Source organism: Bos indicus x Bos taurus, chromosome 23 (assembly GCF_003369695.1).
Source record: "Bos indicus x Bos taurus breed Angus x Brahman F1 hybrid chromosome 23, Bos_hybrid_MaternalHap_v2.0, whole genome shotgun sequence".
Lineage (NCBI taxonomy): Eukaryota > Metazoa > Chordata > Mammalia > Artiodactyla > Bovidae > Bos > Bos indicus x Bos taurus.
This window is the reverse complement of record NC_040098.1, coordinates 16,986,521-17,000,663: the sequence shown is the minus strand read 5'-3', so window position 1 is coordinate 17,000,663 and position 14,143 is coordinate 16,986,521. Positions and strand designations below refer to the sequence as shown.

The 14,143-nt window shown below is 48.3% G+C and overlaps 1 protein-coding gene across 1 annotated transcript; it reads left to right on the top strand.

Moving 5' to 3' along the window:
- The first annotated feature begins 1,508 nt into the window (after positions 1–1,508).
- On the top strand, positions 1,509–12,841 carry GUCA1B (guanylate cyclase activator 1B). The gene is made up of 4 exons (XM_027525062.1): positions 1,509–1,724; positions 9,183–9,332; positions 10,689–10,809; positions 11,676–12,841. Exons 1-4 carry the CDS (start codon positions 1,509–1,511, stop codon positions 11,801–11,803), a joined length of 615 nt encoding a protein of 204 aa, XP_027380863.1. The 3' UTR covers positions 11,804–12,841.
- The last annotated feature ends 1,302 nt before the right edge of the window (positions 12,842–14,143 follow it).

Here is a 14,143-nt window from a genome sequence, read left to right as displayed (position 1 = left end):
AAGAGGAACTAAAAAGCCTCTTGATGAAAGCGAAAGAGGAGAGTGAAAAAGTTGGCTTAAAGCTCAACGTTCAGAAAACTAAAATCATGGCATCTAGTCCCATCACTTCATGGGAAATAGATGGGGAAACAGTGGAAACAGTGTCAGACTTTAGTTTTTTGGGCTCCAAAATCACTGCAGATGGTGACTGCAGCCATGAAATTAAAAGATGCTTACTCCTTGGAAGAAAAGTTATGACCAACCTAGATAGCATATTCAAAAGCAGAGACATTACTTTGCCAGCAAAGGTCCGTCTAGTCAAGGCTATGGTTTTTCCAGTGGTCATGTATGGATGTTAGAGTTGGACTATGAAGAAAGCTGAGCACTGAAGAATTGATGCTTTTGAACTGTGGTGTTGGAGAAGACTCTTGAGAGTCCCTTGGACTGCAAGGAGATCCAACCAGTCCATCCTAAAGGAGATCAGCCCTGGGATTTCTTTGGAAGGAATGATGCTAAAGCTGAAACTCCAGTACTTTGGCCACCTCATGCGAAGAGTTGACTCATTGGAAAAGACTCTGATGCTGGGAGGGATTGGGGGCAGGAGGAGAAGGGGACAACAGAGGATGAGATGGCTGGATGGCATCACTGACTCTATGGACGTGAGTTTGAGTGAACTCCTGGAGTTGGTGATGGACAGGGAGGCCTGGCGTGCTGCGATTCATGGGGTCACAAAGAGTCGGACAGGACTGAGTGACTGAACTGAACTGAATTCTTCCACAGACTGGGGGCAGGGAATGGTTTGGGGATGATTCAAGCGCATTACATCTATTGTGCACTTTATTTCTATTATTGTTGCATTGGCTCCACCTCAGATCATTGGGCATTAGATCCCAGAGGTTGGGGACCCCTGGTGCTGGGAACCGACAATGTGGGGACAGACCTGCTCACCCAGAGTCCTTCACATCATAGATCCTGCTGCTTTTCACTAGACCAAGTGGAGGGCCAGCCCCTGCTCACCAGCAGTTCTGTTTTATGGGCTAGAAGTTGTACTTGCATCTTCTCTGGATATCAGAGTCTCCTGTGTCTCCAAGGTGGGCCTCCCTGGAGCTGCATGGTGCCCTTCCGAAAGTGCCAGGGCCCATGCGTAAGATGGGAGGGTCCCAGCCTGCCTTCCCAATTCCCCCCTCCATCTGCTTACCTCTGTTTCCACCCCTTCTCCCTTTTCAGAACCTACTGGACAGCTTACTTAAGTGGTTGACCAGACTGAAGGGAGGGGTGAGGCTAGGGGAGCTTAGCCGACTGGAGGTCAGACCTGGAAGGAATCTTCTAATCTTAAGGCACTTAGCTGGCCTGGTCCCGCCTCCTCGCAGCCAACCCCCTCCGCTGCCCGTCCCGTTCGGTTGGCCAGGAGATGATCAAGAGGCTGGCAGAGCAGAGGAAAGGTGGGAAGAGGGCCCTCGCCTAAGGAATCGGTTGGCAGCGTCTCAGCAGGAGGCACAGGCTCTGCTCCCTGCCGTCCTGGGGCCAGGATGGGGCAGCAGTTCAGCTGGGAGGAGGCGGAGGAGAACGGCGCAGTCGGTGCGGCGGACGCGGCGCAGCTTCAAGAGTGGTACAAGAAGTTCCTGGAGGAGTGCCCCAGCGGCACGCTCTTCATGCACGAGTTCAAGCGCTTCTTCAAGGTCCCGGACAACGAGGAGGCCACCCAATACGTAGAGGCCATGTTCCGAGCCTTCGACACGAATGGGGTAAGGTGCCCCAAGGGGGAGGACCGAGAGCTCAGGGCTCATCCTTGACTAAAGGAGCACCCTCGGTGGGAGCTCCGTACGCCAGCCCTCCTGCTCGGCCTCGGCTCTTCTTTCCTCTCCATCCTCTCTCGCCTTTTCTGTCTCACTGTTCCTCCAAACTCTTCTCCCTCTCCAATAATTCTTTCTTCCCATCTTTTCTTTCCATTTCTCCGCTTTCATCTGACTTGTCCTCTTCCTGAGAGCTGAAGGGAGGCTCTGCAGAAAAACCCAGGGTCCTCTCTACGTGTATTTATGGACAGGACTCTGCAGTCACAGGACATGGTTTTTCCGCATCCATCAGGGCTCCCCTTGCTCTAAAGATAAGGGGTTTAATGGGCGGAGCTATCTTGGCACAGCCCATGAGTGCCCCTTTGCTGAAAGTGAAAGTGAACGTCAAGTCGCTCAGTCGTGTCTGACTCTTTGCGACCCCGTGGACTGTAGCCCACCAGGCTCCTCCATCCATGGGATTCTCCAGGCAAGAATACTGGAGTGGGTTGCCATTTCCTTCTCCAGGGGATCTTCCCGACCCAGGGATCGAACCCAGGTCTCTTGCATTGCGGGCAGACGCTTTAACCTCTGAGCCACCTTCTAATTGAGACAGATCAGCTCTTCCCGCCCAGAACGCTGGAGGAGGCTCCTTCCTGGACTTGGATGTTCAAGGATTACTACAGAAGTCCCTTTCTGCTCTTCAAGCCATGGGAAGAAAAAAGAAGAGTGAAGTCGCTCAGTCGTGTCCGACTCTTTGCGACTCCATGGACTGTCGCCTACCAGGCTCCTCAGGAGTTTTTCAGGCAAGAGTACTGGATTGGGTTGCCATTTCCTTCTCCAGGGGATCTTCCTGACCCAGGGATCGAACCTGGGTCTCCCGCATTGTGGGCAGACGCTTTACCATCTGAGCCACAGGGAAGCCCATGGGAGATCCCATGAAATCATTCATCCACAGAGTTTCTACAACTCCTTAGTTGGCACCAGGAACTAAGAAGATAATATATTTTATAAATGCACACCTGGGAATTGAATTTAAACATAGAAAAAAGTAAAAGTGAAAGTCACTCAGTCCTGTCCGACTATGGCCCCATGGACTGTAAGCCCACCAGGCTCTTCTGTCCATGGAATTCTCGAGGCAAGAATACTGAAGTGTGTTACCATTCCCTTTTCTAGGGGATCTTTCCGACCCAGGGATCCAGCCCAGGTCTCCTGCTTTACAGGCAGATTCTTTACTATGTGAGCCACCAGGAAAGCCCTTAAACATTGAAACTCCTTCATTATTTAAGGCCAAAGTACTCTTGCCTGGAAACTCCCATGGACGGAGGAGCCTGGTGGACTGCAGTCCATGGGGTCACTAGGAGTTGGACACGACTGAGCGACTTCACTTTCACTTTTCACTTTCATGCATTGGAGAAGGAAATGGCAACCCACTCCAGTGTTCTTGCCTGGATAATCCCAGGGACAGAGGAGCCTGGTGGGCTGCCGTCTCTGGGGTCGCAGAGTCGGACACAACTGAAGCAACTTAGCAGCAGCAGTCCAGTGCCGCCTCCACAGTCCTTTAAACCATTAAGTTTGCCTCAAACCCCTGTTTCACTCCTTCAAATTGAGGGGCCAGTGGGTTTGACCTAGATAATTAATCTGGAAAAAGCGGTAGATACCCCACTTCTGTGTAGAAGGAGATCTTCACTTTTCAGAGTGAGTCACTGGGAACGCTTCTTAGTTCCCACTCTGCCCCTGGAGAAGGGAATGGCTACCCACTCCAGTATTCTTGCCTGGAGAGCTCCATGGACAGAGGAGCCTGGCGGGCTACAGTCCACGCGGTCGCAAAGAATCGGACATGACTGAGCGACTAACGCTTTTCTTCTTTCTGTCCTGGTACTGTCCGTGCACATCTCCTCTGCGCCTGTAGGGGGCGGTAGGGCGGGGTCAGCATCATCGCGGCAACAAAAACCTTGGAGGTGAACCCTAACTCCAGATCTCAACTGAGTTTCAGCCTTCCCAAAGTTCCTGCTACAGACGTCTCTGAGTCCGCGGCAGCCCTGAAAGGGAGCAGGCCGAGGTTGTTACTCCAAATTCAGTGATCTGATTTGTCCAAGATCTTAAACTCAGGGGTCCTGCATCCCAGGCAAGCGTTCCTGCCCAGAAGGCAGTGTGTTGGGCTGTTTAAGAGAGGAAATGATTTTTTTGAAGTGTTGAATGTCAGAAGAAAAGTAAACAGATATATCAGGTAGTATGTGGCAAGGTTCACACCCATGAATTTATCCATTTTCTTCAAATTCATTTAAAATTCAATATAATAACAATTCAAGATTTCAAAGGGATTATGAGGCCCCTGGAAACAAAACAGCTGCAACCTCTTATACCTCATTTCTTCTAAGTTAGCATATAATATTCATCAGTCATCTTTAAAATAACTTTTTAATCTTGGTGACATTAACTTTACAGAAAAATTATAAGGATAGTGCAAGTAATTTCCATTTACAATTTATCAAAATTCCCCAATTGTTTACATTTGACTCATTTGCTTTACTCTTTTCTCTGTGTGATGTATTATATATATATATACACATGTATACATATATGTACACAATGTATTCATATATGTGTATATTATGCATATAAATATATGTATTTTATAGAGAGAATTATATAGACATCACACCCTTTTACCCCAAGTATTTTAGTATGTATTTTCTAAAACCAAGGGCATTCTCTTAACCTAATAAATGATCCAAATCAGGAAATTCAACATTAATAAGTTCTGTTAGCTAATTGACAATCTACATTCATGTTTGGTTGACTGTCCTGATGACATCTATTACAACCTTTTTTTTTAAGTTTGATCACACATTGCATTTAATGTCCTATCTGCCCCTTAGCCTTTTTTTAAAAATTGGAGTATAATTGCTTTACAATGTTGTGTTAGTTTCTGCTGTACAATGAAGCGAATCAGCCATGCGTATACATACATCCCCTCCCTCTTGAGCCTCCCTTGCACTCCACCCCAATCCCACCCCTCTAAGTCATCACAGAGCACCAAGCTGAGCTTCCTATGCTTTATAGTGGTTCCCACTAGCTATCTCTTTTACACATGGTATTGTATATATGTCAGTCCTAATCTCCCAGTTTGTCCATCCCTTCCCTTCCCCACCACCCCCACCCCCTGCCCTGGACCTGATGCCCTTTGGATCCTTTAGTCTCAGCTTTTCTTTATCTTATTTGACTCTGACATTTTTGAAGACCGCAAGTCAATGATCTGGTTTTACCCTGTGTTGCCTTGTAATGAGATGCAGGTTACGCTTCTGGCAGAAATTAATGCCCCGGAAGAGATGCTGTGTGCTTCTGAGCATGGGACATCAGAAGGCACGTGATGTTGGTTTGTCCCTTTGATCATTTAGCTATGTGGTGTCTGCCAGATTTCACCACTGTAAAGTGACTATTTCTTCTTTGTAATTAATAAGCATCTTATAAGGAGGTATTAATACTTTGAGACTAAGTAAACTTCCTATTGCTCATCAAATAATCAGCCCCTAGGTTTGGCATCCACTGATAATTTTCCATCTCTGCTGTCCCTTCTCTATTTATTAGTTGGCCTCCTGCTGTAAGGAAGAGCTCTCCTAGCAGGTGTTTTCAGCTCCTCTGTCAGGAGCTAAGCCTTCTTCCTTTTCTTTTCCCACTTAGTCTTTATCTGCAAACTCCTGCCCGACTCCACTTCCCAGCTCAGAACAACCTTTATAATCAGCAAGTGTCATTTCCAGGCAATTGATCTGAGATTTCTGGGGCAGACAAAATCAAAAGAGCTCTTAGATTTAGCTCACACGTCAAGATCTGTGGTGGTGAAAACAGAGTGTTGTGGTGGCAAGGAGGTAAGGGCACCTGGTCTCTGCTGCTATGCTCCCTCCTAGTGGAGGCAGTAACACCATCTCTGGTGCTTGCCTGTAATGCTTTGGGTGGAGGAAAAGGAAGGATGAAGGTCAAATGTCCTTCAGGGTCCTTATGTAACGAGTGCTGGGTGGAGGTCAGGGCTGGTTCACAAATGCCGCCAATTCAGGGAGAAACGAGGCAGGTAATCCCACAGAGCAGATCACACGCTTGTCACTTCTGCTCCAACTCTTGAGGAGACAGGCGTTTCCGTCATCATCAGCCTCTGTGGGTAATTGAAGCTGACGAGAGCGCGTGCGCAGTGGATGAGCATCGCCCCTGCTGGGAGCTTCCCAGAACTAGTCCTGGGGTTTGAAGTAAACTCACACGTGAGATCACTTGTCAGGAAAGGGCTGCTCCACACTGAGACTCATGTAAGGTGAGGTGAGGGGTCATTGTGGAAGCCGTATCATGTTGAGACAGGATGTTGTGAGAACAGAAAGTTCTAGACAAAGAATGAGGGGGAAATCTAGAGAGCTGAAGAGTAGGAATTTGCTGGTGATTTGGGGTTTGTTTGTGTGTTTCACTCCCCTTGGTGCTAGCCACCAGGCTCATTTTTTAAACAGTAATAGACCTTGCGTGGAGTAAGAAATTTCTCCCAACCTGACGAACTGCAGAAGGCATGTAGCTTGAAAGACTCTGCCACTTGCTGGGTGGGAATTTCTTGGGCAACTTATTAAACCTCAGTGTCCTCATCCATGAAATGGGGATAACAGACCTGAGGGAGATGATGTATGTCAAACAAATGGTCCAGTTTGCATAATTTTCTAACTGAATTCTTTTTTAAAAGAAACCTAAGGGACTTCCCTGGTGATCCAGTGGTTAAGACTCCATCCATGCTCCCAATGCACGGGGTGCAAGTTTGATCCCATGTGCCCCAGGGCATGGCCAATGAAAAGAAACCGAAGATCTATGTTTAGAAAGCCTGACAAATAATAATTACTAATGAAAATAGTCTTTTAAAGGACAACCAATTACCACATTGTAAGCCTTCAACTTACACAGTGTTCTTTAAAAGGCTATTGTGCGATTATACCTCAATAAAGCTGGGGGGAAAAAAACCCAGGAAATAAGCCAAATTACCTTCAATGGGCGAACAAAAAGCAGGGATGATTCCTACAATGGCGCACCATTCAGCAATTTTAAAAAAAGGAACTGCTGATGCTTATAGTGACTGAGATGAGTCTACAGGGCACTGTGCTGAGTGAAAGAAAATTACACACTATATGATTCTATTTTTATACTCTTTTCAGAGTGAAAATATTATTGATGGAGAACAAAGCAGCGGTTGCCAAGTGTTATGGTTGGGAGAAAGATGTGACCTTTGAGAGGTAACACAAGAGAGGTTCTTTGTATTGAGAGTTACTGGTATCTACGTATCTACATGTGTCTACACATGTGATACAATCTTGTAGAACAAGGAGGTAGGGGCAATTCAGGTGTAGGAGATTAGGAGGTACAGACTATTACATAAATAAGCTACAAGGATATATTGTATAACACAGGGAATATAGCCAATATTTTATAAGAACACCAAATAGAGTAAATCTTTAAAAAGTATGAATCACTATCTAGGAACTTCCCTTGTGACTCAGTGGTAAAGAATCTGCCTATCAATGCAGGAGACTTGGGTTCCATTCCTGGGTTGGGAAGATCCCCTGGGAGAAGGAAATGGCAACCCTCTCCTGTATTCTCCCTGGGAAATCCCATGGACAGAGGAGCCTGGTGGGCTGGAGTCCATGGAGTCGAAAAAGAGTATGACAACTTAACGATTAAACAACAATATTGTATACCTAGAACTTATATGGCACATCAACTGCACATCAATTTAAAAATTCATAGAGCTTATATACCTACAAAAATAGTGCATTAAAGACTAGTGGGGGGGAAAAAACAGAACAAATAGCAACTGCTAAGAATCTGCCCTACAGGAATTACCAAAGACATAAGAAAAAATACGTACGCACAAGATGTTCATTGTGTAATATAAAATATCAAAACCATGTTCAACAAGAGGGACTGCCCAGTACTCCTCAAAAAAAGAAAAAGGTATTATTTTAAATCATTTTGAAGGCATGGGAAATTTTAAAATAAAAATCCAGTAACTAAAACTATAGGTTAATATTTACACAGTGAGGAGTATGGAGGACCAGAGGAATTATGTAAAGGATGTTGATTTAAACTCTGGAGGTGTTGAGGTAGGTGCGTTTTATTTTCTTGGTTTTTCCTTAAGCGTTTGCTCTTTCCCTCATGTGGGGCTGTATTCTCCTGTTGTCCACACCTTGCCCACCCAGGCACCCCTTGAACAGGGCTTGAGGCTCCCACTTGGCCCGACCCAGTGGGACAGAGGGGCTCTGGGCTACTGATGCCATTCTGATTACAAAGTCATGGGAATGACAGATGCTCCTGGGGGGGCTGATGATCCCCATTTTTGATTTGGAGAGCTGAGATCCCAACCTTGAAATATGTGAGGTCCTGCTTTCTAATCTCCTTTCAAAACTGTTAGTCTTATATTCAGACTTAAGTCAATCATTTCTTTATAAATTTGTAAATAGTTATGAGACTCTGGGCAGAAGTTGCATTGTACTAGGCGTGGAGGAGAAACAGAAGCAATGTAAACCGCTCTCCTTTCTCCTGGAGGATAGACTGCTGCTAGAGAATGAGACACACGTACAGAGCAGTTAAGGGTAGAAGAGATGGTAGGTGCTGGGCTTTCCTGGTGGTCAGTGGTAAAGAATCCGCCCGCCAATGCAGAAGACGGAGGTTGGATCCCTGGGCCAGAAAGATCCCCTGGAGAAGGAAATCACAACCCACTCTAGTATTCTTGCTGGGAAACCCCACGGACAGAGGAGGCTGGTGGGCCACAGTCCATATTGTTGTAGTTCAGTCACTAAGTCATGTCCGACTCTTTGCAACCCCATGGACTGTAGCCCATCAGGATTCCCTATCCCTCACTGTCTCCCAGAGTTTGCTCAAACTCATGTCCACTGAGTCAGTGATGCCATCCAACCATCTTATCCTCTGTCACCCCCTTCTCCTCTTGCCTTCAATCTTTTGGGCATCAGGGTCTTTTCCAGTGAATCGGCTCTTCACATCACTTGGCCAAAGTCTTGGAGCTTCAGCTTCAGCATCAGTCCTTCCAGTGAATATTCAAGGTTGATTTCCTTTAGGATTGACTGTTTTAGCTACTAAAACAACAACAGCTGGGAGTGTCAGAAGAGGGAGAGGGTGGTCGCTGTGGCTGAAGTGGTGTGAGAAGGAAGGCTTCCTGGAGGAGGGGACCGTTGAGCTGAGCCTTGAAGGACAGGCAGGACTGGGTGATCACGGAGACTGAGAATGGATCCCAGGGCAGAGAACACCACAAGCACAGATGCAGAGGCACAGGCATGCACGGGGGAGGCCAAGCCCTGAGTTTCAGGGACGGCGGCCTGGAATAGAGTTCCCACCGGTGCTCCCGGGAGACGGGGTGGGGGGCTGAAGGGAGCCTCACAGCTCCCACCCCCAATGCAGGACAACACCATTGACTTCCTGGAGTACGTGGCAGCCCTGAACCTTGTGCTGAGGGGCACCCTGGAGCACAAGCTCAAGTGGACCTTCAAGATCTACGACAAGGACCGCAATGGCTGCATCGACCGCCAGGAGCTGCTGGACATCGTGGAGGTCAGTGTCTGCTGAGGGGTGGGGGCGGGGCAGGCACCTGGGCACGCTGGATGCTGAAGGGGGGCCCCTGGGCCTGGGGGTGGGAAGGGGCACTGGAATCATTCAGAGTGTGCTTTCCAACTACCATGAAATTAAGCTGGAGATCAGTTACAAAAGGAGAATGAGAAAATCCCCATCTGTTTGAAAATCACGCTACTTCCTAATACTCCATGAATCAAAAAAATAGTATCACACACACACAAAATATCATGAACTGAGTAATGATACTAACATAACAAAACTTTGGAATGCAGCCTAAAGCTGAGTTTACAGGAACATCTGTAGCCTTAAAATGTATATACTAGAAAATAAGAGAAACTGAAATGAAAATCAATGATCCAAGAAGTCATCTCAACAAATTAAAAAAAAAGAAAAGAAAAGTAAGGCCAAAGAAAGCAAAAGAAAAGAATTAATAAAGAATAGAGATTTAACAAAACAGAACACAAATGCACAAGGAAAGTCAATGAAAGCAAAAGTAGGTTCTCTGGAAAGATCAACAAAGCTGATTGACTACTAGCAAGAATGAGCAAGGGGAAAAAGTGCTCTGGCTCAGACTCTGCACGAAACCCTCATTAGCCTCTTACTCTCCAGAACTTCACTCTGAGGAGGGAGACGTTGGCCATTTTACAGAAAAGGAAATCGGCCCGTGGAGGTTGTGTGGTTTGCCCAAGTTCATCACCGGGAGATGCTGGGCTGCCTGTAGTGGAGCCTCGTTTGTGCCACGTCCTGTGCTGAGCAGAGAGGCCGTGGGGACCCCCCGTGCACACCTCTGTCCTAGGCGAGCCCCAGCCAAGGCCTGAGGATACTCCTCATGTCTGTCTGTTTCTGCCCCTTTTCACTTCTCAACGTTGCCTTGTTGCCGGAAACAGGGCGAGAGAGACACCTGTGCTTTTTCCTCCAGCCCAACACCTGTGTCTCCCATCATCCTGTCTCACACACATACACGTCACACAGACCCACAAATATTCTGAAATCTCCATGTCTTCTGCTGAAAAGTGGAGGTTAGGCCATCCCTTGTGCCTTCATTAGAGGTTTTGGGTGTCAGCTCTGACGCTCACAGTGGAAACACCAACGGTGTGGGAATGGGGCAGTGGGTGAAGCCAGGAACTCCTCGGTGGGAATTAGGCCATGAAACCCTGAGGAAATGGCCTTGGCACAGGTCACTTTTAGTTTGGACCTGGGTCCTGTGATCCTCAGATGTACAGACTGGGGGGCAGTGCTGAGGACGAGGTGCCGAGGGACATGGGTCGTGGCGGGGGGTGGGGTCGGGGCAGAGCACGCAGGGTCTCTGGGATGTCACTGGCTTCCCTCCCACAGTCCATCTACAAGCTGAAGAAAGCCTGCAGTGTGGAGGTGGAGGCCGAGCAGCAGGGCAAGCTGCTCACCCCCGAGGAGGTCGTGGACAGGATCTTCCTTCTGGTGGATGAAAATGGAGATGGTAACTGGAGCAGAGATGATGGTGGGGCAGGGGCAGGGGGCTCCCCATCCTGGGTCACCCCACTTTCTCCACGTCACCATAGACTAGGCCCTCACTTCCCGGCAGTGAGATGGGTGTGGAGAAGAGATCATAAAATAACAACAAGAATGTCACTAGCACGTGAGGCTTGTGCGTGCATGCTAAGTCGCTTCAGTCGTGTCCGACTCTTTGCAACCCTATGGACTGTAGCCCACCAGGCTCCTCTGTCCATGGGGATTCTCCAGGCAAGAATACTGGAGTGACTTCCCATGCCCTCGTCCAGGGGATGTTCACGACCCAAGGATCGAACAAGCATCTCCTGTGTCTCCTGCATTGCAGGTGGATTATTTACCGCTGAGTCACCGGGGAAGCCCCGTGAGGCTTGTAAAAGGGATTAAAACTCCTACTGGAGTTGCCAGGCAAGTGCCGTGGAAGAAGAGGCGCTTTGGAGTCAGGCAGACCAGGATGCTTCATGTACCCTCTCAGCCTGATCTGTTTCCTCACCTGGAAAATGGGAATAAGAATAACTGAAAGGAGTAAATGGGGTCACGCACTTGGACTCTCATTGCTGTAGCTCAGCGCTCCAGCCCCAGGCTGTGCAAAGAGGCAGTTGGCTGGAACACACCCAGAAGAGCCCTCAAAAACATTTTAAGGGTCCCATGTGCAGGAGTAAAACTTGAATTCATTTGCAAAGCAAGTCCCTTGAAGAAACCCTTGGAGGTTCTAGGAGACTCCTGGAGGAAAGCCCAAACTTAGGCCCTGAGACCGCAGGCTCATCTGTGTACATCCCCACCCCATTTCTTCCATTCCCCGACTTGGCACGACTGTCTTTCCTACCCGTTGCACAGGTCAGCTGTCCCTGAATGAGTTCGTTGAAGGTGCCCGTCGTGACAAGTGGGTGATGAAGATGCTGCAGATGGATCTGAACCCCAGTAACTGGATCTCTCAGCAGAGGCGGAAAAGTGCCATGTTCTGAGGGCTCCGGGGCCCTGAGAGCTCTCCAAGACTCCAGGCTCACCAGGTTTCCAGAGCAGTGGGAGGGTCCCTGGTTCAACCTGCTTATGCCCACTCTTATCCTGGCTTGAACTTCCTGGCATCCCCTTGCAGGGGGTGGGGCTGAGTGGGGAGGGCAGGGGTCATTAGTCTGACATGGCCAACAGGGCTGGTCCATTGGGAGGATTCATGGGGTACTGAAGGGACTTGGCTTCCTCTCCCCCTTCAGCTGCTTCTGGGAAAGCTACGCCTTGCTAGGTGACTGTGGGGTTCCCACAGATTCCTACATGGTTCTTAGTTGGAAGCACGGAGATCTAGGGGTAGGGGTTCCATAGATGAAATTAGAAATGAAAAGGCCCACACAGTGTGAAACTGACTAGTAGAAGGGTGGGGCTGGCAGGTGTTGACTGAAGAAATGGTAGGAACTGGGGAGAAGGGATGGATAACAATTACATCTCCCCAGAATCCCGAGGACTGTTCTTCCTGCCCTTGGAGGGGGTAGACTATACTTAAAGGGGCTGTTTCAGCTCTGCCCTGGTGCTGCTCCGCCAGCCCCTTCCAACCCTCCTCCTCCACTCCCTACCCCTCATCCCTTACACTCAGCTCTCCAACCCCCACCCCCAGAATGGACCCTCCACAATTCGCCATCACAAGCCCACAAGCCAAGTATGTCTCCTTAAGGGATGGTGGAACCTTTCTTCTATCTCTGGGGAGAACTGGGGCCTGCCAACCCGGGTTCTAGGACAGGCTCTGCCTCCAACTCCTGTGTGACCTGCAGCGGGCATTTCTTTCCCCTGACCTAGATGTTTTGTCTGCACCATGAGCAGGCTGGACTCGACAAGCAGTTTTCAGATTATTACTTTTTTAGATATGGGATTCTTTTTGTTATACAAACTCTATGTGCAGCCTCCATACAGAAACTAGATTAAAAGGCGGTCACTCTGGCAATCCATGAGTTAGGACTCTGCACTTTCACTGCTGAGGGCTTGGATTCAATCCCTGGTCAGGAACTAAGATTCTATAAGCCGTGCAGTGCAGCCAAAAAATAAAGGAAAAAAAAAAAAAGGCAGTCACTCTGGTTGCAGGGGGTGGTACTGAGGAACTCAAAAAAGAAACCCATGTAAATAGATATGTTTTTGTGTTGAAATATGAAGAATAAAACTAATTTGTAGATCCTGTGATTTCATGGGCATGATATCCATATAAAGTTAACGGTAGAAATAAATGTAAGGTTAAAAAAATAGTCAATTAAAAAAGAATAGTAACCCAGCTGGGATACAGATATGCCCCAAATCATGAAGCTGGTATGTGAATGAGGCTGGGGAAATGTCCCAATTCTATCCAGATACCCTCCCAGCTCTGACCTCCAGCATTTCCCAAAGGCAGCCACCAAGAGAAGAAGCAGAAATGTCAACTCCCTTTTGCCCCTGGCATTGAGCTCCACTTTCCCTCCATGTCTGTGCTCCAGCCCCAGCTGACTTCCAATCTAGAGCAGTCCCCGTGATGGACAGGACCGGTGTGAATGAAATGCCCCCTCCCTTCCATCCCAGGGGGCTCTCTGCAGGCTAGGGCTCCACCCCCTACTTTCCCCTTGTTTGTTCCCTTCCACCCCCTTGGATTTTCATTTGCTTCCAGAACCTCCCCCACACCCAGCTGAAGTGAAGACTCAAAGTTCAGAAGGAAAGAGCATCTCTGAAAAAAGTGATCACAACTACTCCAGCCTGTGTCTCTCCCCAGGGTCTTGGTCAGGTGTTCCTAAAGCTGGAGTGTGCAAAGAATGGGGAGAGGGCCCCCTGTAAGAGACTGCTCCACTTCCCAACGGGTGTCAGGTCTCACTGTGGTAAGAGGGATTTAGTTTAGATCAGGGATGGTCCCCACACTTGCCATTAACAATGAGTCGCAATCCTATGGGGTACCGTGTGGTACCACGTGGCACCAAGGGGCCAGCAGGGGAAAAATGAGGGTGTTATGCAATCACTTCTGAATAAATACACATTCCCAAAGGATTAAGGAGGACTGTCTATAGTATCATAACTTCTCTTGGCCTATTGTTTGATAAGGATGCTGTGAGTTTCTTGAGGATGCGAACTGTCCTCTTCTTTGCACATGTAACATCTAGCATTAATATAAGTAGCTGTTCGACGCTTGTTGAAGGGAGGAATGAGTCAACACAGACCACTCTAGTAGGCTCCGGGATGCTGGGGGCAGGACGGGCATGTGACAGTACCCAGCTGAAGGCTGCAGCCACCAGATCTGCAGGGTCCCACTGGAGTCCTGGGAAAGCCCACCTCTGCCTGAGAGCTTCCGTGTCTAAAAGAGCGTG

Excerpts from the sequence above, each read along its gene's own strand:
- GUCA1B (XM_027525062.1), top strand. The coding sequence starts at position 1,509 with ATGGGGCAGCAGTTCAGCTGGGAGGAGGCGGAGGAGAACGGCGCAGTC. Across the intron at positions 1,725-9,182 it reads GAGCCTTCGACACGAATGGG|GACAACACCATTGACTTCCT; the intron begins GTAAGGTGCCCC and ends CCCCCAATGCAG. Across the intron at positions 9,333-10,688 it reads AGCTGCTGGACATCGTGGAG|TCCATCTACAAGCTGAAGAA; the intron begins GTCAGTGTCTGC and ends TCCCTCCCACAG.